Consider the following 23,401-nt stretch of genomic DNA (forward strand, 5'->3'; position numbering starts at 1 on the left):
GTAATTTTACTCAGTACTGAGCTATTCACAGTTACTGCCTCTTTGCCTTGTAGGGCGGGTGGGATTTGAACCCAAATATAAACACACAGTTACGCACGTATGGTAAATGTAATGTTTCCTATAGAAATGTGTGTTTGACACCGGCCTCTGTCAACAACAGAAGTGTATAGTAATTAGTACTCCACAGTTTGCCTCGCAATGTAGTTTTTTAACGAGACAAAACCCTGTCCTTGTGCCCCTGTCCGCCAGGTGGAGAAGACGCGCCACCTGCTGCTCCTGCGTGAGAAGCTGGCCGAGACAGCGGCCCACAAGTCCCCTCTGAGCGAGCCGCTCTCGCCCACCATGAGCAGCGGCTCCCTCAGCACCTCCACCAGCATCTCCTCGCAGATCTCCAGCACCACCTTCGAGAGCGCCATCACGCCGAGCGAGAGCAGCGGCTACGACTCGGCCGACATCGAGAGCCTGGTGGACCGCGAGAAGGAGCTGGCCACCAAGGTGTGTGTGTGTGTGTGTGTGTGTGTGTGTGTGTGTGTGTGTGTGTGTGTGTGTGTGTGTGAGTGTGAGTGATGAGATTCTAATTTTCTGTATAAAGGCACGCCTACAGGTTCTCCCCACAAAATACAACCTCTCCCTCTGGTTTCCATCTATTCATTCCCCCTTATGCATGTTACATGACCCACCACAACATCTGGAGTCTGTAGCCCACATAATGAACAGTTGCCCTTCTTACAAAGGATTGTATACCGCCAGACATGACAGACTGGTGGACCTCATCGCTGCCCAAATCCCCTGTGCTCCTCAGGAACAACTTTATAAACATACCTCTGTCAAGCCCCACTGGTTTAACTTACCCACAGACTGCTTCTCAGGAATTCCCAACACACCGGACATCATTTGCATATCACAAGAGGAAAAAATAGTCAGACTCTTTGAAGTAGCCTGTGCCTTTGACCTGTTCATGGAGGAATCCTTCTGTAGGAAAAAACTGAAATATCATCCTCTAACATCTGCCATTGAAAGCTGTGGCTATAAATGTGTACTCATTGTTCTTGTATTTGGCAGTCTAGGCCATGTGCATAGGCTGGTGGTCAGTGGACTTAACATCAGTGGACTAAGTAAAAGAAGGTCCAGACAGCTAGCTAAATACTGCTCAATATCAGCTGTGATAGGGAGCATGTTCATCTGGAAGAGAAGATGTTTCCTGTACCCTTAATGATGCTCCCATAGCAAGATGTTAATTGGTCAAATAGTTGTTGGATTATTCATCACATTTGGTTCCTATCGATTAACTTGTAATGTGGAATCAAATAAAGTACATAAAGTGTGTGTGTGTGTGTGTGTGTGTGTGTGTGTGTGTGTGTGTGTGTGTGTGTGTGTGTGTGTGTGTGTGTGTGTGTGTGTGTGTGTGTGTGTGTGTGTGTGTGTGTGTGTGTGTGTGTGTGTGTGTGTGTGTGTCAGACTCCGATGGCATTCCTGCAGGAGATATATGCTTAGTTCATGGTGACTGTGTGATTTCCTCCATTTTTGCCCCCCTGTGCCTGCCTGTTTACCTCCGCTCCCTTTCATGCCGGAGGTGTCGTGTTTTTACACGAGTCATGCTTACTTGGAGAGTAGAAGTCTAAGGAGTACCGTTTACTTTCGAGGTGGTGTCGTGGCTTATCTACCTGTGAAGTGAAAATTAAATATTAAAGCTCAGTGGTGACGCAACGTTTGATGTGATCTCAAAGTCTGCACTTTTATTTCGATGTTGAGACTTTGTGTGTGTGTGTTTGAACCTTCCGTGAAAGCATCTTTGAGGACCATGAAAAACGCTATACAAAATGAACGTATTGTTATTATTATCAAGGTGGGCACTGGAGAAAGAAGTCAATTAGTTCTATCTCGTGTTCTCCTGCCGATGGTTACTTATGCGTAACCACGGTTCTAATGAGTTTTGGATGACCACTAGGCAGTGCTGAAAATATATATAACCATCTATCTAATGCCTGTTTTTTCAAAAATGGGCAGAAAATATGATTATACATTCTATTATGTTTATTATTATACAATATAGAATATGCAAAATAATTATTTTGTTTATCTTGACCTTTATTTGTTGTTTTTGTTGTAGACCAAAAGTAACACATTAGTTTATCAAAGATAAACTGGCCCATCTACCACATGATGTGTGCGTGGTTGAGTATATTGAGTCTGTACTATACCAACATGTTTTACTCCATTTTCAGTGCCTCCGCCTCATGACCCACACCTACAACAGTGAATACAACCAGGTGTGCAACAGCATCAGTGACTGCAAGGTAGGTTAGAAGGCCTCCCAGCTAACTTAACCATGAATACCACTTTGTATCAGTCCCAATGTATATCCAACTCACCACGTTTCTTTTTTTCTTCTCTCCAGCTATCGGACATCTCTCCGATGGGTCGTGACCCCTCTGTGACCAGCTTCAGCAGTGCCACCCTCACCCCTTCCTCCACCTGTCCCTCGCTCTCCGGCTCCATGGATCAGAAGTAAGACCACAAACAACACCGACGCTTTACATTTTTTACTTAATTTTAATTTTCTCTTAGTGATCATGCTACTGAAAATGCATGTTAAAAATGTACTGACGCGGCAACTGCACGGAGGGCAGGTATAGATGAATGAACTATGAAGGTATGAGTTAAAGAGTAGTTAAAGAAGGAGCACTGTTACTATAAATCTAGGACCTAATTACTGTATGTGTTGTTGTGCTCTGGTTGTATTAGTGATGAAAACATCACATCATAACACTTTGCAAAACTGAAGCACAATTGCCTCTCTCTGGCACACTAGTGGTGTCAACAATGATCGATTCGGAGATCCGAATCAATGCGGGGCATGGACGATCCAGAATCGATCCGGCAAGTTCCAGAATCGATCCGGCAATTTTTTAAAGTTTCAATTACTTCCATGGATATTTCGGGAGCAAATGAATGTTAAATTAAATAAAAGCACTTCAAAAAATTGCAAGGCTGATACAGAAAACAGCCAATAAATTGTTGCTCAGTATCTGACTACTTGTATTGCCTCATTATGGCTGATTAAACATTTGCTTTGCGTTCAGTAGAAATGTAATGCATTGTAGAATTGAATCGGATCGGATCTAATAGAATCGAATCGAATCGGATCTACTACCTCCCGAATCGTGATCGAATCGGATAGTGAGGGCAGTGCCAACCCACACCACTATGGCACACCATATAAATCATTCTCTCTCTCTCTCTCTCTCTCTCTCTCTCTCTCTCTCTCTCTCTCTCTCTCTCTCTCTCTCTCTCTCTCTCTCTCTCTCTCTCTCTTCCTCCTGCTCCACCAGGACCCCTGAGGCCAACTCGCGTGCCTCCAGTCCCGGCTGCTCGGACTATGAGAACTTCCCCATGGTGCCCACCCTGGAGACATCCTACTTGGCCCGTGCCGGCAAGCACGAGTTCCTCAACCTGGTGCCCAACATCGAGGAGATGAGGCCAGGGTGAGTGAAGGAGCGAAGAGAAGGAACGCTCACACGACTGGGCTGGGCAGCCATGGCTGACTGGCAAAGCTCATTTCCTGTTCCAACTGTTTTTGTCACCTTCCGTACCTTTTCTCTGCATGTGTCCTGTCGAAGAGATTAAATATAGCTAGTGTAACTGGTTTTGAATTCTCACATAATTTAGAGGTTTGTTGCATGTGGAATGTGAAAATGTTTGCAAAATATGTTGCCTGCTTCAGCATCTACTGTATATTTAGTTGTTGAAGTCTTCTGGACAAAAATTTGACCTGGATCAGATCATGATTAGGTTTCTGGAATTTTGCATTCCCCAAATCATTGCTAGCGATACCTGTCTGAATGTAGCCTTAGCTTTTTTCCCTAAATGATAGCCCGTCCTAAATTCTGGCCCTTTATTCGCTGTCCCTCCTCTCAGGTCGGTGGTGTCTAAGAAGGGTTTCCTAAGCTTCATGGAGCCGCGCTCCAACTCGTGGGTGAAGCACTTTGTGGTGGTGCGCCGACCCTACGTCTTCATCTACAACAGCGACAAGGACCCAGTGGAGAGGGGCGTGCTCAACCTGTCCACAGCCCAGGTGGAGTACAGCGAGGACCAGCAGGCCATGCTCAAGGTGAGCCCATCGCCAGCAGCATAACAGGAGCAAAAACATTTACACACTAGTTTCAATACACTCAATTTAATACAAGAAAGAAAAAAAACTTCTTCAGGACATGTTTACAAGATCCAAAATATTTTTTTTTGTCCGACCCATAGTATATTTTTTGTATAATACACTGTATATGCATCATCTTTAGAATAAAAGGAACGAAAATGTACAGAACGGTACAAGTGAATGATTTCGACTTCACTACAAGTCAGCTTGAGTGTAAACACAGCATATTTTTAAAATGTGGATTTTTATTTATTGATTTTTTTTGTTTTGTTCTGTCCCTTCTTCCAGACGCCCAACACGTTTGCTGTGTGCACCAAGCACAGAGGGATCCTGCTGCAGGCCAACAATGACAAAGACATGAACGACTGGCTGTACGCCTTCAACCCACTGCTGGCAGGAACAATAAGGTAGACACTCCCCAACGGGTCTGCCTGCCTACATGAATGAATGAATGAATGAATGAATGAATGAATGAATGAATGAATGACGGGAGTGGTGGGAATAATTAAGAGATGGCCATCTAGACAAATCTTGGCTTACTGTAGCTGCTTCAGGCCGTGATCTAAGGAAAGAAGAAAGTAGATAGTCTGTCTTTGTCAATCCAGTTTGTCCGCCCCTGCCACGGACCAAGTGAAACACTTTAAAATGCTGAAGGCACAAAGTTAAAGTCCTGCCAGTCACATATTCCATCTGTCTGTGATTCCAGCATTGGATTTTCACTCGTCAAACTGGTTGAAGCTGTTTCATTGAATTGGCTGGAGCAAATATGTGGCAGGGTTTCTAATTTCGTAACCCACAATGTCCACTGGGCCTTGGCACTAAAGGCCATCATAACGTAAGAAGTGCTGAAAATGGTCAGAACTGAACTTTAGTGATGCTTCAGTTCTGTTATGCTATGAAATTTGTTTTAAGACCTTGTGTAAGGTTTTTCTAGTTTTTGAATATAAGATACATAAATGCCTGTGAGTGCTCTCTACTTACCTACTTAATCGAGCATCCTCAACTGGCAGCATCTGTCTTTTAGAGAGTTCAGTATTTACTGTACACAGTGAATGTTTTGTATAAAATGTACAGTATGTGTCTTGTATTAATGTCTGTTATTTTTCTTTCTCCTTTCAGGTCAAAGTTGGCGAGGAGGCGCAGTGGCTTGATGAAGAACTAGCTGGCCTCCTCAGAGAGTCCACCTCTTCTACTGGCTGGCCTTTCAACCCGACAAAGTGTTAACACTTATTAATCTTTGTGATTATTGACGTTTTTTTCTCTCTTGTACCTGTGGCTTAAGTCTCTTCTCCAGCAAAATGAACTTTATTTTGAAGTTCTAACCTGCTTCATTGTCCTCCTCCCACCACCTCACTCTCCCCGCCATCACCCTTTTCTCCTCTAAATATCTCTCTCCCAGTTGATCATATGTTTTCGTTCAGTTTTGGTCCTGCCCTTCCCGTCCCGTCCTGATGTTTACCCACCCCTTTAACGTCACATCCTTTGTCATAACAGAAAAAAAGAAAACCTTCTAGCTAGTAGCATGTTGGTAGTAGTCTATTTGTGTGTGCACGGTTCAACAGATCAGACTTTCTCTTCGCTCTTGTTCTTTTTTTTTGAAAACATGTGTAGAGATCGTTCTCCATCAGTGTTACCCATCAGGCAGGTTCCAGATGTCTGGCCGCATGGACAAGGCAGCAGTGCTCAGGGTGGAAGACTAGGTTTGCTTTTTAAAAAAAAATATAGAAATACAAATACCAAGGGCACTACCAGTACCTGCCAACATCCTCATTCATTACCGATAAGAAGCGTTTAGAAGAAGAAGAAAAAAATATCCACAATAAGAATGACATTAATAAATAATAATTCTAAAAATGAGAGGGCGAATCCTCTCGCCCAAATGAAAAAAAAATGTTGGCTTTAAAAAAAAAAAAGTTGCTGCTAGTGATATTGAGGAGAGCTCATGAAACCTAGCTTTTACATCATCTAAATAGACACGCTGATTAAGAAGCTGTAACGGGACTTCTGTCTTTCTCTCCGATGTTACTGCAACGTTGGACATGCTATGCTATACAAGCCTCTCATGTGACATACTGTAGGTACAGTAGTTTCCCTGTTCCTCTCTCCCTAGTCTGTGTACATAGATGGAGAAAGGTAGACCACTGAGTGTTTTCTGAGGGACAACAAGGAGGGTTTGTAAGTTAGTCACCATCATACCATCTTTTCCCCAGTTGTCACCAAACGGTTGTCCTCCTCCTAGCCCATTCAGTGTAGCTGAGCATTTCTTAAACCCCCAGCCCAGCGCCCAGGTTTTATCTGCTGTGTGCTCGACCATTGTAGGCATTTTGACTGGCATTAGATAGCAAAGACACCGCAGACATGCAGAAGAACAAAGAAGAAAAAGACGGTGAAGGGAATGTCATTTGTACATACTTTTCAGGATTACTGTGCTTTAACCACTTACTTATACAGACCAGACATTCCTTTTGCACTTATACGTTTTATTCCTTATAGTGAACTATTCCTGCTAGTGGATAATTCAAATGGGAATCAAAGTAGCTCATCCATTTGCCGTAAATATAAGGACTTGACACTCAAAGAGTTATAGATGGCAGTGGCAAAACATTTCTTTAAAAAAAGATCTTAGGAACACAAGTGGTGAGATAACAAGGTTAAGTGACCTGATGACTTTATCATGCAGTTATAACTTCTCCGAACATCATGTTAACCTTGTAGTCGGGCTGTTAGAGATTCCCTGTTGGCTTGCGCTATGCCCTGGCCATAGTTAACATCTCCAAGTCTTAATCCCCACCCAGGGATCGTTGACCAGGGGCACCAGGCCAGATCTCCAGCTTTCCTTTAAAGTATACATGCGTACATGCCAAGCCACATGGCTTTCAAGTCAATTCCTGAATTTATAAGCATCCTTGAAACTTATCCTTGTATTTCCTTATTGTACTCATACTCCTTTAATTTATTTTTTTATTAACACCATTGTTTTATACTTGCCACTCATTCAACAAAGTAACCTGCAATGGAAAAAAACATATGTGAGAAGAAGGGCATTTTTGTTCCTTTTTATCTAGTGATATATTTAATGTTTGTTTTGCACATTTAAATGCTCATTTAGCAAGCATATAATGAAGAAACGGGAGATTCAGGTGGTCACGGGCACTGTCTGTTATAATGAATGCGATTTCTTTTGGAAGTCGACCTTGCAAAGAAGCCTATATGCTAACTCTACTGTAGAGTGTCTAGTGTTTGCAGAGTGGTGTTGAGAGAAAAGGGATGAACTAAATGCTCTGAGCTTATTATTATTGTCATTGTTGTTATTATTATTTTGTCTGGAAGTTCTTTTGCTCTGAGTGCCATGTGGACCAAGCACCTGGTGCTTTATCTTAGTAGTTCTCAAGTGGTTCTTCTTTGCTCTGTCGCGTGAGGGATGGTTTTTCATGAGAACTGCAGACGGAGGTTGCAGGCCTCTGGCCAACCAACCAGTAGGACCTGCATTACAACCTGACTATCCTGATTGGACGAGTATCTAATGGAACCATCTCTTCATGTGGCAGATTAGGTAAAATTGAACCACTCCTCAACCTGTATGGGAGCAGGTTAATTGGTATGCATTGACTAGTTCATTGAAATGTTTGCAGGTTTGCATTCATTTTTAACAGGCAAAAAATATGAAAACGGCTCGTTTGATCATAGGTCGAACAGCCTAATGGACAATCAAGCTGTTGGATTTTTTTTCACAATATGTGAAAATGTATGCACCGAAAATGAATATCTACTCTCACATTGCATATCTGTAAAGTGTAAAATGATGTTCATGTGGCATCAAAGCAAATTTAATGACGAACATTATTTCCATGAAAAGAGTTTGACAATGCACCAGAGCAAAGAATTTCAAGGGTTTCAAATGGCTTGGGTTACTAATGTATAGAGTGCATTTCATCGACTGTATTTATTGTTTTGCATTGTATATATTAGTTTGCAGCTCTTTGCACATAATAAATGGTTCTAACTAACGGATCAAAACAAACCTGGACTTGTTTTCAGTCGTTTCTCCCAGAAGGAGTGGTTGAATGGGGAAAGGGGGTGAGAGTGAGTTATAGTGTGCTATGTGCCCAGGTTTTGCCCTTGCAAACAACTGGGCTCTGAATGTACTGAAAGTGTTGACCAGTTCAACAGTTTGTCACCAAATATAGAGTGGCATGGGCTAAGATTCCACCCCAGAAACTGGCTTATCTTTTAACTATTTTTTATTTTTATTATTATTATTGCAAATGCACTGCTTTTTATCATGGGAGCGTTTTCTGATGCAAATGGACGTATTTCAAAGCAGACCGCTGGGGCAGCAGTCCATATCGTTCCACAGTACAAAACCTCTGGTCAGACTTGATCTCTGCGCTTTAATTGGAAAGGTGTTACAGGGAGTTCTATTCTGTTAAAATGTTTTGTATTATTTTACTAATATCAGGGAGTTCGTAACATATAAACTTTGCCTAATTGTACACATCATCCTGCAGCTTTACGCAACTGTTACTACTTGTCTCATTCCTCATCACTATCTCAGATAATGCCTTTGGAAGCAGAAGAAAAACAATTTCCCTTTTAAAAATGTTTTTTTGGGAACAGAGAAGAAAAGAAAAATTAGTACATGAGTAAAATCCCACCGACTGAGAGGCAAACTGGTCAAATTGTGAGACGTTAACATTGTACATTATTTGTCAGATTGGCTTCATTTTCATACTTATTTTGTAAATATATCCTACATGTTGTTTGGAGCTTGAATTAAATTGTAAATATGTCTCCTGTATTTGTAATAATTATAATCCATTTGCTGTATAGCTTAGATGTGTGATGCAGATATCTTAATTCTCTGTATGGTAATCTTGCACCATTGAACTGTTTAGTGAATGAGGTAACAATAAAAAGTACAACCAGTGCATTGGCAGAATAATAAACCAAGTTGTTCTCGTCATTTTTAAATCAATCTGTAGATGGAAAAAAGGTTTCAATGTGTTTGTTCTGCGTTTACAGGATTTACACAAGCTAAACTTGATTTTTGGAAGAAAAAAAAAAGATGTACTTAAAAGTGCAAATACCGTAACCAGTGTGGCCCAGGCCTAAAGGTTATTGCTTATTATGGGTATGTGTAGTCCTAGTATGCTGGAAAACAGAGATTTTAGTCAGTTTGGTCTAGTGAATCATAACTGGAACAAATATACATTTGTGCCTTTCACCTCATGTAAATAGTTTTTTTCAATTCAGGGGGCATTGGCCTGTTTCATAAGTAGTCTATCCATAGTTCTACCATACTAGTACTTTGGCCAGAGCCCTTATAAGAATCTGTGCTTTGGCCATGCCTATGGCTTTGAGATGCAACCAATGAGCTTTTTAACTCATCTGCTCAGCGTTCCTGAGCCAATGGGAGAGCGAATGCGCTTTGGGGCTGGTGCACGTCATGTGACAGCTTGGTTTCTCGCTGTGCCGTGGATGCGGGATGGAGATGTATTTGCTAACGCGCACTGCCACACCACAGGCTTGCATAGGTCCTATTGGTTCTTTGAATGAGGAAGTACGGGAAGGACGGCGTATTACAAGTAGCTAGATCAGTGTGGAATAGTCTCACTTCAGGAGGTAACCCGTCCGGAGGAACCATGGCACAGTGAGTATGCTCTGTCCGGATTGCCACTATGAAATACAGGTCCGAGTTTGACATGACTTGCGGCAATGGCCTTTCAAGTCATTACACTGTCAAGAATAGCTTCATTGACTGTTAGCCAACTATCTATCCAACAGGTTTAGCTGACGTAAAAAGAGTCCTTAGCTAGCCTCCAAGCTAATTGATTTGGCAAGCTAACTTAATCACTGTTTTCGCTGATTGGACCCTATCCGATTTACAGTAGTAGTGTGTTTACATTGTGTTTCATGAATCCAAGTTCCATGATCGTAAATGTCCATGATGTATCTACTTTTCAAGGCCACACAATAACGTCACGATGGGTTGACTTCAGAACGTGGTTGAACACAGCCTGTTCTGGGGGCTGAGTTGGTGCTGAACATAGAATGTTAGTAATATACAATCTATGGTGCTGAAGCATGTCTGTCTATGGTCTTAAAAGGCAATAACCTGGTCGTTTTACTGTTTTCGGCGTGGTGTAAATTGATGAGGTGGGACATAAACAGTAATTTGTAATGGGCCTATAATTTACCATTCCCACTCTGGTTCTAAACCCATGAAACTATTATTGTGCTGATGATGTTATTATTATGCCTACATTGCTGACATTTAGGCCTGGAAGTGGGTGTGTTTACCATTTTATTTGTGTTTTTTATTATGATGATGAGCAAGCATGGCCTGACAGGCTGATAGTTAGCTGTACCACCCTCCCAACAAGAGTGTTAACCTGGAACTGACTGGTATCTTTTCCATTTCTTTGTAATTACAGGGCAGATATTGCGTTGATTGGCCTGGCGGTCATGGGTCAGAATCTTATTCTGAATATGAACGACCATGGTTTTGTGGTAAGTCAAAAGTTCCCATACATGTTTATTACCTCTACAACCCTTTACTGTCATATATTTACTCCTTTTCCCTTTTGGCCTGTGGTCATCTTAGTCAGCTTATTTTCTAACTATTGCCCAGGTATGCGCATTCAACAGAACGGTGTCCAAGGTGCACGACTTCCTCCAGAACGAGGCTAAGGGCACCAAGGTCATTGGCGCAGAGTCCCTGGAGGACATGGTGTCAAAGCTCAAGACCCCACGCCGCATCGTCCTTCTGGTCAAGGCTGGCAAGGCTGTGGACGATTTTATTGACAAACTGGTAAGTGGGTGACATGAATAAACAAGAATTTGCCAGGGCCTTCACAAGTCCTGATGGATTGTATTGCACTACTGCCTTGATGCAGTGGTGTAGGTTTGGTTTGGAAAGTTGTCTGGAGGACATAAAGTAGCAAACATTGTCCAATGTTCATATTGTATCCATTGACATTGTATTGTGGAAAAGTGTTGGGGACAATCCAAGGTAATCTCCAAAGGGGGAATGGACATGTCCGCACTGTCCACATCATAAACTACGCCCATGCCTCGATGAGTTTTGACTCGCCCGGCATTTCACTATTAACTTCCTTCCTTCTTTCTTTCCAGGTTCCCCTTCTTGAGCCTGGCGATATCATCATCGATGGGGGCAATTCTGAATACAGAGACACAACAGTGAGTCACCATGAGAAGTACATTCATCCATAGAATCACAACATCGTGCTTGTCTGCCTTTTCCTGTTAACACTGTCCTGTTTTTCTGGTCTTCTGCTAGCGCCGGTGCCAGAGCCTCAAGGCGCAAAACCTGCTGTTTGTGGGCAGCGGAGTGAGTGGCGGAGAGGAGGGCGCTCGCTACGGCCCGTCGCTGATGCCAGGCGGACACATAGAGGCCTGGTGAGTGCTAACTTAATAACATGCTTGTTATCTGGCATCAGCCTAGCCCAGTCGGGTAATTACCATGTTGTTAATGAATAGTATCTGGAAACCAGTGCAGAGAGCTGCAGTTTAGGTAATCCCTTATATCCACCACACGGTCTAACATACTTGTTTGTCCATAGATCTGGTAAGCAAGTATGTTTCCAAGTACTAATATTTTTCTACAAATATCCCTTTGGACAGGCCACACATAAAGGACATTTTCCAGAGCATTGCTGCCAAAGTGGGAACAGGCGAGCCTTGTTGTGACTGGGTAAGGAATGAGGAATTTCTCCACTCACGTCACATCACATTTTTCAGGCCTCAACACCCTCAACAGCTTGTTGTTGATTTTAACTCCTATCCAAATTTGTATTCCAGGTGGGAGATGAGGGCGCAGGGCATTTCGTCAAGATGGTCCACAACGGCATCGAGTACGGTGACATGCAGCTCATCTGTGAGGCCTACCACCTCATGAAGGATGTCGTGGGTATGGACCATGATGCAATGGCACAGGTGAGCACTACCTACCACGCCCCTTTTCTTTTGATTGTCTTGACTTGCGCAATCTCACTCTATTGTCAAGAAGAATTTACTTTGGACGTCCCTGTTCCTGATTGTCTTTCCTTGTAGTGGCATTTCCTTTGTGTCATTATTATGTGTTTGTGTCACCTCATTCTTTCAAACCTTGCGTCACCCCCCCCCCCCCCCCCCCTCCACACACACACACACGCGTACACACACACACACACACTCCTCTCACCTGCCTTCTCAACACACCTCCCTTAGCACATCATTTCTGTATCCTTTCATGTACATCGAATCCTTTTATACTTTGCGCTGTGTGCACCTTGAAAAGAGGCTTTAAATGCCATTTGACTGTGTATACCGGTGAATACAATTAAGGCATTCTATTCTATTCTATTCTATTCCATTCTATTCTGTTCTATTCTACTCACAGACCTTTGATGAGTGGAACAAGACAGAGCTGGACTCTTTCCTCATCGAGATCACGGCCAACATCCTGAAGTACAAGGATGCGGACGGCACCCACCTGCTGCCTAAGATCCGCGACAGCGCCGGCCAGAAGGGCACGGGCAAGTGGACCGCCATCTCCGCACTGGAGTACGGCACCCCCGTCACACTTATCGGTACGGACGACATTGCTACACACACACATACATTACACACACACACACACACACACACACACACACACACACACACACACACACACACACACTGCATGTCCACTGCTCTGTTACTGACTAAAAAGGCATGGCTGAGTGGACTATCCATACACTTGCACAGGACACACATCTTCACCACCACAGCTGGCTGACCAACGTTGTTGTGTTGGTCAGGGTTGCCCAGCCCAGACCCACACACTCCACGCAGTCTTCCCACTTGGTCTTAAAAAGCTCTTTTAGAAACCCTTTAATTTAACTTGTAGAGCCCGTCCGATCCCTTCATGCTCACTGCTGGATGACCATTGTTGTTCTATTGATCTATGTTGTCGGGCTAGTTTTGGTAGTCCTCATGATTGCTGGAGGCTCAGAATAGCTGTTGGAACGTGATGAATGAGATGCCTGCTTTCGCCCCTAAGCAGCTTGAGGGCTTTGCTTGGTCGGCACCTCATCCTGATGTAACATAAGTGGGATTTGCTATTCTCTCTCTCTTCTCTATCTCTCTCTCTCTCTCTCTCTCTCTCTCTCTCTCTCTCTCTCTCTCTCTCTCTCTCTCTCTCTCTCTCTCTCTCTCTCTCTCTCTCATCTTTTCTTTTCTCTCTTCAGTCTCTCTCTCTCTCTCTTTCTCTTTCTCTTTCTCTTTCTCTTTCGTTCTTGCTCTCACTCACTCTTGAGCTTTGGCTTGTGCTGTGGTGTCTTGAATTGTCATAGATGCCCCTAGCTGGCAGTGTGGGTCAGTGCTCAGCCACAAACACTGTGTCCCTGAGTGACACAAGTGGACAGATACATGTACAGTTACAGATACAGATACTGGGAAAGGGTGTTTGGCCAGATAATTTCAAGCAGTTATTGCTTTGCTTTTCTGAGGTTTATTAAAAAAAGAGATGTTCTAACTCTAAGAAGGGGGATGTGATGTATGTCGCCTACGTACTATGTCTTTATATCATGTGACAAACTTTCAGTAAACTCTCAGTACGTCTCAACCTGTGTTGCGTTTGGTCTTGGGCTTGCCGACGGGCCCGTTCATTCATTAATAGAAAGACTCAACTACGTCATAACAACATTGCTTTATCATTATCAAAAGCCTTAAGTGACAGATTAAGACCTGATCATTAAAATGTTTGTGTCACTAAGGTTATAACAGGCTCTGTCCAAAGTGGTTGAGCAGACATTTCAATGACTTGCTGTGTTTGTGTAGGGTACACTCTTAAAACAAACAATACATGGCTACGCTTTACAGGTTTGTGCTTTAAGATTAATGCAATGCTATATAGATACAGTGTGTCTGCTGCAAGATATGTGCAATGCTAGATGTTTCAGAGCATTGCCATGTTTGCTCTGAGCAGGCCTGTGTTAGTGGCAGATGAGTGTGGCATCTCTCTCTCTCTCATGCAGCGCGGTGGGCTGCAACACAAAGGGCTGCATTGTGCCTGCGCTGCATGCTGCAGAAGGGATGGGACTTGTTTGTGGCTGTTTGAGCGAAAGTGTGCAGAGAGGAGGGGAGGCTGGGAATGTTTGCAGATGTATTCGTGTGTCAGAATGACATTGTGAGGTAATTTGTGGAAACCTGAGTTGAAACCAGTTTTCGTCAATGACTGCATAATAAGGACATATACTGTATTTCTACAGTATCCAGAAGTACTTCATTCAACTTCTGTGTGTGTGTGTGTGTGTGTGTGTGTGTGTGTGTGTGTGTGTGTGTGTGTGTGTGTGTGTGTGTGTGTGTGTGTGTGTGTGTGTGTGTGTCAGACTCTGATGGCATTCCTGCAGGAGATATATGCTTAGTTCATGGTGACTGTGTGATTTCCTCCATTTTTTTTCCCCCTGTGCCTGCCTGTTTACCTCCGCTCCCTTTCATGCCGGAGGTGTCGTGTTTTTACCCGAGTCATGCTTACTGGCATTCCCGTGGCCATTCAGACCTCATTCATTGCTGCTCTCTAGCTTTATTTGATGATGGCCCGCCCATGGTTTTATACAAAAGCCTGTCTGGCATTATGTGCTGAGTCATCAGTAACCCTAAGCTTGCTGGCATCCCAGACAGTGGTGGTGGTGGTGGTGTTGTGGCACGTCCACTTTTGAAATGGAAATTTAAATATTGAAGCTCATGTGTGTCAGGGGTGTGAAGCAAATGTTGAAGTTATTTCAATGTTGAAGCTTTTTCAGAGCTTGGTTGTCAGTGCATCTGCTGTCCTGTAGCATTCTGATGTACAAAACCGGGAGAGTAGAAGTCTTAGGAGTACCGTTTACTTTCGAGGTGGTGTCGTGGCGAAGTGGAAATTAAATATTAAAGCTCAGTGGTGAAGCAATGTTTGATGTGAGTCGGCACTTTTATTTCGATGTTGAGACTTTCAGACCAGGGTTATCGCTGCAGCTGCTGTCCTTAATATTTTGCCTGATATTATGACAAAGCAGTTTGAGCACAAGGCCAAGGAGTGGTATATTTGCTTTAGTACTGTGGGGTGGTATTAGGACACAAAGACATAGCCTAGATCTACCTTTATCCAGTGCGGAGGAATCGACTGACATTATGCTTACTAGGGATACGCGATATCACTCTTTTTGAAAACCGATACGAGTATGAGTACATGAATTCCTGTACTTGCAGATACCGAGCACCGATAAGGATACTTTAACATACAATGAAAATGAGTACATAGTCTTGTTCTTTCCACCTGTCACCTCGTTTTATTGACCATTTCCATGTAGATTTAAATGTTAGTAAATGTATGAAGCATGCTTTTTTCCCCATGCTGCTTTCAAGTCAACAGAATGTTGCGTTGTTTCGTGCAATAGCAGTATCAGTGCCTCTGCAAGTGTTTGACGGGTAGGTACGAGTATAATGAGCAAGTATCGGGCCGATACCAATACCAATATCGCAATCGTGCATCCCTAATGCTTACTGCTGCACTATTCTAGATGTAGCTCGCTCTCATTATTATAATTTGCATCAACTCCCTTTTCTTTGCCCTTTGTGTATTTGCCATTTTCATACTCCGATCTTGAGTTCACATGGCCTTGCTGTATTAGTTTAGTGCTATGGGCAGCTGCACACGAATAATTGGATGCTTCATGTTTGTACCTTTTTTATACCATTTTGCGCCATGCTCATTAGATTTACCGGTGTATTCATAGATCAGTGTTTCGCTTGATTTGTGCTCCTTTTGCCGTGAATGTCACGGCCAACGGCTGACTGACGTTGAAGAATGGAGAATGACGTGTCTGCTATTCGGGCAAACAACTTTATTTTGCATGGTGCCTGCAAAAAAAAGATTAAATTGAAAGTTGAGATAGGTTGTACAATTCACAGTGTAAATATGCCTCATTCTATTTAAAAAAACATAGCAACTGTGCAGTTTCATAAAAGACTTCAGCGAAAGGAAGGGTCAAAAATGGACCTAGCCAAGCATGAATCCTACTTTGTGCATCCAACCTAACAGTACAGTATGTCAAGCATTGCTCCTGTTCTACTGCTCACTACGTTTCCCCTCATGTACTGCATATGTGGTCATAGGGCAGGTTGACACCGTAGTAGAGCACTGCTCATATTGTATTGCTGATGGAGTTTCCATCATTAGTGTAGTTATAGGCCAGGCCAACGGGGCATTTGCCTCTGCACCCAGGCCCCCCTGTATTTGTGGTGGGAGTTCTATTATTGGTGGTGTGAGCCCTACTATTTTGCAAGCTGTAGGGAAGGTGGGCTATCAGTGTTTTGCCCGCTGAGGCCCTGTGTGCCTGTGTTCCACCACTGCTCATGGGGGGGCAAGCGCTATTCAGACATACCGCTATTCAGACACCAAATATGCCTTAGGGTCAGGGTTAGGGTAACTGCATGCACTCTCCCTAAACTGAAAAAACCTGAGCAACGTAGCACAAACCACAGAAATGGCAGATTTCGGTGGGAAATGTGCCGGTATTCAGACAATAGACATCAATGTCTGAAAAGCGGCATGTCTGAATAGCGCCATGTAGCCCTGCTCATGTACTGTATTTGTCCCTGCAGGAGAGGCTGTCTTCGCCAGATGTCTGTCGTCCCTGAAGGAGGAGCGTGTAGTGGCCAGCAAGAGCCTCTCAGGCCCCCCCGCCACCTCATTCTGCGGGGACAAGAAGCAGTTCCTGGAGGACGTGAGGAAGGTACGCAGACTAGAGAGATTTGCATCCGTTTTCATCCTCACAACCCCAGCGATGGGCCATCTGGCTACAGTAGCTGCGCTAAAGTACAAAGGATCTCTTCTAGAAATCCACTAAAACATTTGATTCTAGGGAGAACATCTCTTAAGAGTGATATCCGTAGAGTTTGTTAATAACCAGCAATAAACACACAGGGTGAACCAAATGTTTGGTATATGTGGTACTTTATGATAGTCTGTAAATATAGGCTGCCTATAACATTATCACCACTCTCAAGTTTCAATATTATAATGTAACGACTTACATGCATTTGGTGTACATGCATGTGCTTGCTACCTTTTAAAAATGTACAGGCCGTTTCCCACTACTCATGTGTATCATGTAATGCATGTTGGGAATGCCTTAATTTATTGTTAAGTACAGTGAAATTCCCTCGAGTATGGAAAGCGCCATACCAATAAGCTTTGTGCTTGCTACCTTTAAAAATGTACAGGCCGTTTCCCACTACTCATGTGTATCATGTACAGTAATGCATGTTGGGAATGCCTTATTTTATTGTTAAGTGCAGTGAAATTCCCTCGAGTATGGAAAGCGCCATACCAATAAGCTTTGTTGTTCTGTCTCGTCTTTAGGCCCTGTATGCCTCCAAGATCATCTCGTACGCACAGGGCTTCATGCTGCTGCGGCAGGCGGCTAAAGAGTTCGGCTGGTCCCTCAACTACGGAGCCATCGCCCTGATGTGGCGCGGGGGCTGCATCATCCGCAGGTGTGTATGACCGTGCCAACACACACACACACACACACACACACACACACACACACACACACACACACACACACACACACTCCCATTGCAACACTTACCGTAGATTAGTGTTTCTCAACGGGGGCGGTACAGCCCCCCAGGGGGCGTTGAGAAGCATACAGCTGAGAGGGGGCGGTCCTTAGTTGCCATTGAGGGGCATTAGTCCATTTAATACTATGGGGGGCGTTGTCATTCTTATGATGATGTCAAGGGGGTGTTGGGAGGCTTGTGATGACGCCAAGGGGGTGTTTCTTCAAAAAAAGGTGGAGAACCACTGACTTAGATGGATAATTCAAAAGTTCAAGTACTGTGTATCGTTTTCCGTAATGTAGCTGCTGCAAACTCCTGTTAAATTCCCTCGTGGCACATAAAAACTGGCATGTAAATACTGTCCATTAGAGGTATCACATGAAATGATAAAAACACACTCCCTAGCTGGCTTACTATCTAACATAGATTTTATTAAACAAGTTTCGGTGCAAGCCGTCCTCATGACATGTAACTGAAAGTCTAAATGACAGTGTGAAGAGAAATAATTCATTCATTCATTCATTCATTCATTCATTCATTCAATGTTTGGGACATAAAATAATATACATTATCTAGAGAGTGCTTTTTAATACTCCATTCAGTAGCTATTGCCATCACATCTTAAATGGATGGTTGTCCTGTGTCATCACAGCTTATTATACAGCTACACAAGATGGCCCTAGTTCTCTCTCAGTTTCTGAGATACTGTATGTTGTCATTCAGTCGGTCCCATAGTCATGATGGAGAGAGTTCATAGAACTGTAGTGTGGTAGTAGAGTCCTCCTCTTGGGGTCTGTTTCTTTGGTTTCAGTTCCTGCTTTCCTGCTTCTTTTGACATAGGAAACAAAGCAAATCAGTTAATTGGTTTAATCACTACCATTAGAATATTTTTCACAGTTAGTATCTCCAGCATTGTGTACAATATGTCTTTCACTAGGGAAATTTTCTCAGAATGTTATCCAAAAGTGATATAGCAGTAGTGCTGAGAAACTATAGCTGATGAGGTTGACTGTGTTTGAGGAATTTCACACGTAATGCAATAAGGCCATATTTGATTTGGTCTTCCTGTTGTGACACAGTGCAATAGAGTAGGAGACACGTACGAGGAAGTAAGTGTCCAGGGAAAAAAAGTGTCCAGAAAAGGGCTCAGTCTGAGAAGAATGAGGAAACGTTGGCTTTTCAATTGCAACATGAGAGTCTCCCTCATCGCAGCCTCCCACCCATGGTCACATCTTTTCTTCCCTGTCTCACAATCAGACACGCAGTGTTTTTCCATTATCTAGTCTCTACTGTTGACGTGTCCTAGAAATGTGCAGAGACCAACTAGTCTCTGGGACTGACCAAACTTCCAGCAATAGAATGGGTTAAGACTCAGTAATAATGCTATAACAAACTTAAAGACAAAACCCCTTATGTTGTGTAGTCACACAGTCAGACAGCATGCTAGAATAGTTGGCCAACGGCTAACCTACAGCTTGTTTGAAGTACTGTATCTTGGGCTTCACCAAAACTGTGTCTGCATCTTGTCTGTTCCATTTTTGAATCATTTTTAAACATTGGTCATAATTGCCGTAATCACACTGTTTATACAACCATTACCTGCTGTTGTGTCAATAGGGGGCATCACCACATCTGCTGTATTCATGTTATGCGTTTCCTGTTTCCTGTAGTGTGTTCCTGGCTAAAATCAAGGAGGCCTTCGACCGGGACTCAGAGCTGCAGAATCTGCTTCTGGATAACTTCTTCAGCAACGCAGTGCAGGAGTGCCAGGTAAAGACCAGGAGGAGGAGTGGAGGAGGATGTAGCCCAACCCACACTATAAATACCACCAGACAATACAGTTCATCACACCACAGCAGCTCCTGGGGAGTGTTCTATGAAACTGTCTCTGTAGTAAACCAGGTTAAGTTAACCTTTTAGGTAGTGGTAAATCATCAAATAGATGAGTCCGGAGTCCTCAGTTTCTTACCTTAAAATGATTCCTGTGGGCTGTGTATTAGCAGGTTTACCACTTCCTGTAGGTTAACTTCACAAAGTTCACTCAGCCATGTTCTTGGAATACCGCCCTGCTCTAGCTGCCAACAATTTCTGACTGATTGCCCTCAGACTAACTGCTTTCACTGTAGTTGTTTAGTTACATTTTTGTTGTTGCTTGAAGTATGATAAGCGAGGCGTGTGCAACATGCTTTCTGTTCTATTGTTGAGTAACTTGTGGTCTTACCTGAGGAAAGTTCATACCTGAAACAGTTAATGGCAAGGTGTGAATGATGATCTCACTCGTGTGTGTGTGTGTGTGTGTCTGTGTGTGTCTGTGTGTGTCTGTGTGTGTCTGTGTGTGTGTGCGTGTGTTTGTGTGTGTGTGCACGCGTGTGTGTGTTTTGTTGGTGCTATGCCACTGCCACAGGAGTCCTGGCGTCGTGTTGTGAGTACAGGCGTGACACATGGCATCCCCATGCCCTGCTTCACCACAGCCCTGTCCTTCTACGACGGATACAGACACGACATGCTCCCTGCTAACCTCCTGCAGGTAAAATGCACACATTTAATCACATGAAAATGACAAGTATACAAAGGTGCATAATATAGAAGTAGAAGTGCTCTTACTTCTTAGTTACAACACTAGCATATTATCTTACATACTTTCTACTCCAGTTATTCCACTGTAGCTACTGAGGTGGATATATAGGCGGAAAGTGTACTTCTACTTTTGCTTTATATACCTCTTTACTTGCACAGCCTGCTTTTTGCGACTACAACGTTCTTCCGATCTGCTTGTCTGGCCAAACTGCGGTTTGCCAGATACCACTCTTTCCTGTGATGTATCTACCAGCAATGCCAATGACAGCCAGTGCCTCTTCGCCTACCACATTGAGCTGTTAGAAATTTTGGATTTTAACTGTTACTGGCCCCTAATTGGGGCGAAAACAATGAAATTCAAGATAGCAAGCTTGGTCATGGAATCTTTTGCAGTGTGACAGGAAGTACGGGTTGGCCTGGGCTAACACGCGCACACACACACACACACACACACACACACACACACACACACACTCAGGCACGTACACACGCACGTACACACGCACTGATGTACTTACTATACACATGCAGTATTAGCAGACAGAATCAGAAGGCCCTCCTCACCATGTGGTGTAGTGTGTAGAGATTAGAGTGTCCCATGATGAAGCACTCATGACTGCTAATGATGTGTCCTTATGGGGCGGCCGGGGTGAGGATGGGGGGGCGGTTAGTAGAGCAGGGGGAAGTTAAGTTAAAGGGACTATAAATGGCTCTCTGGCTGTGACATTTATCTTAGAGTCTCGTCTTTTGTCTTTGCCTCTCTCTCTATTTTATCCATCTAATTAACTGCCTTCAAATGTGTGTATCTTGTGTGCGTGTGTTGGTGTTACTCTGTGTGTGCGTGTGCGTGTGTGTGTGTGTGTGTGTGAGTGTGTGTGTGTGCGTGTGTGCGCACGGTGGAACTGTGTTAACTGGACTGTGTTTGTGTGACTCCCCTCAGGCTCAGAGAGACTACTTTGGTGCCCACACCTATGAGCTGCTGTCCAACCCCGGCACCTACATCCACACCAACTGGACAGGCACCGGAGGCACCGTCTCCTCCTCCTCTTACAACGCCTAAACTGGACTCAACCACTTGGACCAGAAGAGAAAGGAGAGGAAGAAGGAAGGAAGGAAGGAAGGAAGGAGAAGAGTATACCGGCTTCACTGAGGACCAGAGTGATGGCGTCAGGAATATCACATTCCTACTGCGAAGGAACATACAACCTAATGAGAATTCCACAAACAGACAAACAAAAAAAACAACCAACCCAACCCTTCCCTTCCCTCTCCTTACCTGATAAAAGTTTCTTAAGGTGTGTTTTACGTTAATCCAGAGATCTATTTATGACGAGAGTGAAAAGAATCATAGTTATTGTACGCTTGTGTGCACTGTAAAACATTCCCCCCCAAACTCCCCCTGAAACGTAGCAAGATATACATACATACATACATAGCTAGCTTTTGTAGACCCATTTGTTACTGGGGGGAAAAAAGAAGAAAAAAAAACGGGTCAGGTGTGGGGGTGGGGGGTTGTGTGTCTGTATGAGGGGCATTTTTAAACGGACATACACACACACTCACACACATGCACACACTCACACATTTTCGCATCTGCTGAGTGGTCATGTTGCTTGAATCATGTTTGCCCCTGAGTTCACCACGTTAACCCGGGATTACGGTTAACCATTGCACTGTACTAGTCTAAATAAAGACTTAAAATCCCCTTCTAATTAGCTTCTGTAGTCTTCTCTCTCCAGCCACCTCAACAAACACTGTGTAAACAGGGCTTTATATTTTGACTGGGCTATAGGTAGGCTACCTTTTTTTAAACTGCTCCGGTTATTTTTGGTTACACATGATTGACTAGTGTGGTCTATATTTAATGCGTTTGTGTCACATGAATTTGCTTCACAATTATTGTGTTAACATTTCAGGCGATGTGTATCACTTCTTTAATCTTTCAGCATCATAGACTGAAGTAAAATCTGTTTTCAGATCGTTCTGCATTATTTTACGTTACAATAAATCCATTTTGTACTCCACAGTGCTTTGACAACATATCTTTTAAAACCATGTATCTGTTGTCTTTCATATTTGAGCTTGCCATTTCCGGTATTTGTATTTTCTAATAAGGTTAGGTTGATTAAGTTGCTCTGTAGTCTGGTAGTGCATTGCGTAAAAAAGCTCGACAGGTTTCTTGTGGTGAGCAGTGTGCTCTGCCATAGTGCTCTCTGAGATCACATGACGTCGATTTAGCAGCTCATTGATGTTTTGATTAGATTATCATCTGAAACTGTAGTTTGAAGACTTCACCAGAAGAGGGTGCTAAATCATGCTGTAAGGTGATGAAAACAAGGGCTCCACAAATCGAACTTTGACCCATATTGTTGGCAACCTATCTCTCCAGATTACTGTTGCCATGGTACATTAGGCCGCAACTTGGATGTGGCAAATATTACTTTGCATTTTCAGGCATTTCAAGAATGAAAATCAAATAAATCTAACAATTTTAAAGTTGTGTGTACATTTAATGGAGGCAACATGTTATATACCGATTCTTTTGTTATTTTTTATATAATGCACTAAACCTGCTAATGCAGGCCTACTGTGTCACGCATAGAACCATCCTCTGGTTGGCTGTTGAACAATGTGACCACATAATCCACAAAATGAATGATGAGATTCTTACAATTATGACAGGTTTGTGTCACTGATGTTACATGACAATTAAGTCAATTACATTAGAGACTAAATCATTTGAATGAAATAGATTTATGGCGTGAAAAAAAGATCAACATAATACTTAATGATATCAGTCAAACAAATAATTTTATAGCCTGATAAACCAGACGTCCAGCGGGTGGCACTGGTTCACCAGGCTAATAATTTTAAGGTTTCAGAAGACAATTTCATTTGAACATTAATTTCATGATACACAGAGGATTAAGACTAGTGATTTATGCCAGTTTATTAACATATCTCTCTCTACTTCTCATAAGAGGCCTAAAAGTTAATGAGACTCACGGCCAGATTAATTAGCCACTCCAGCGTTGAATGGGTTGTTCAAGTGTGGTACTGGGATGACAATTTGGTTTTGCT

General features: G+C 43.2%; 2 protein-coding genes across 10 annotated transcripts in view; both read left to right on the top strand.

Annotated features, from left to right (window-relative positions):
- Nucleotides 1-8,785, top strand: part of kif1b (kinesin family member 1B) — a 105,686-nt gene extending 96,901 nt beyond the window's left edge. For all 9 annotated transcript variants that reach the window (XM_063208886.1, XM_063208887.1, XM_063208891.1 and 6 more), the window contains 7 exons: nt 250-495; nt 2,226-2,297; nt 2,399-2,508; nt 3,333-3,485; nt 3,919-4,111; nt 4,442-4,560; nt 5,273-8,785. In XM_063208886.1, the coding sequence (XP_063064956.1) occupies nt 250-495; nt 2,226-2,297; nt 2,399-2,508; nt 3,333-3,485; nt 3,919-4,111; nt 4,442-4,560; nt 5,273-5,315 (936 nt within the window). In that variant the 3' untranslated portion in view covers nt 5,316-8,785. The remainder of the gene's footprint in view (nt 1-249; nt 496-2,225; nt 2,298-2,398; nt 2,509-3,332; nt 3,486-3,918; nt 4,112-4,441; nt 4,561-5,272) is intronic.
- Nucleotides 8,786-9,678: 893 nt separating this feature from the next.
- On the top strand, nt 9,679-22,032 carry pgd (phosphogluconate dehydrogenase). The gene is made up of 13 exons (XM_063208895.1): nt 9,679-9,803; nt 10,588-10,663; nt 10,785-10,964; nt 11,288-11,353; nt 11,454-11,572; nt 11,798-11,867; nt 11,975-12,109; nt 12,555-12,744; nt 16,781-16,911; nt 17,541-17,674; nt 19,414-19,513; nt 20,148-20,270; nt 21,261-22,032. The coding sequence occupies exons 1-13, from the start codon at nt 9,706-9,708 to the stop codon at nt 21,378-21,380; spliced, it is 1,542 nt and encodes a 513-aa protein (XP_063064965.1). The 5' UTR covers nt 9,679-9,705; the 3' UTR covers nt 21,381-22,032.
- The last annotated feature ends 1,369 nt before the right edge of the window (nt 22,033-23,401 follow it).

The sequence above is a fragment of the Engraulis encrasicolus genome, chromosome 10 (assembly GCF_034702125.1).
Source record: "Engraulis encrasicolus isolate BLACKSEA-1 chromosome 10, IST_EnEncr_1.0, whole genome shotgun sequence".
NCBI lineage: Eukaryota > Metazoa > Chordata > Actinopteri > Clupeiformes > Engraulidae > Engraulis > Engraulis encrasicolus.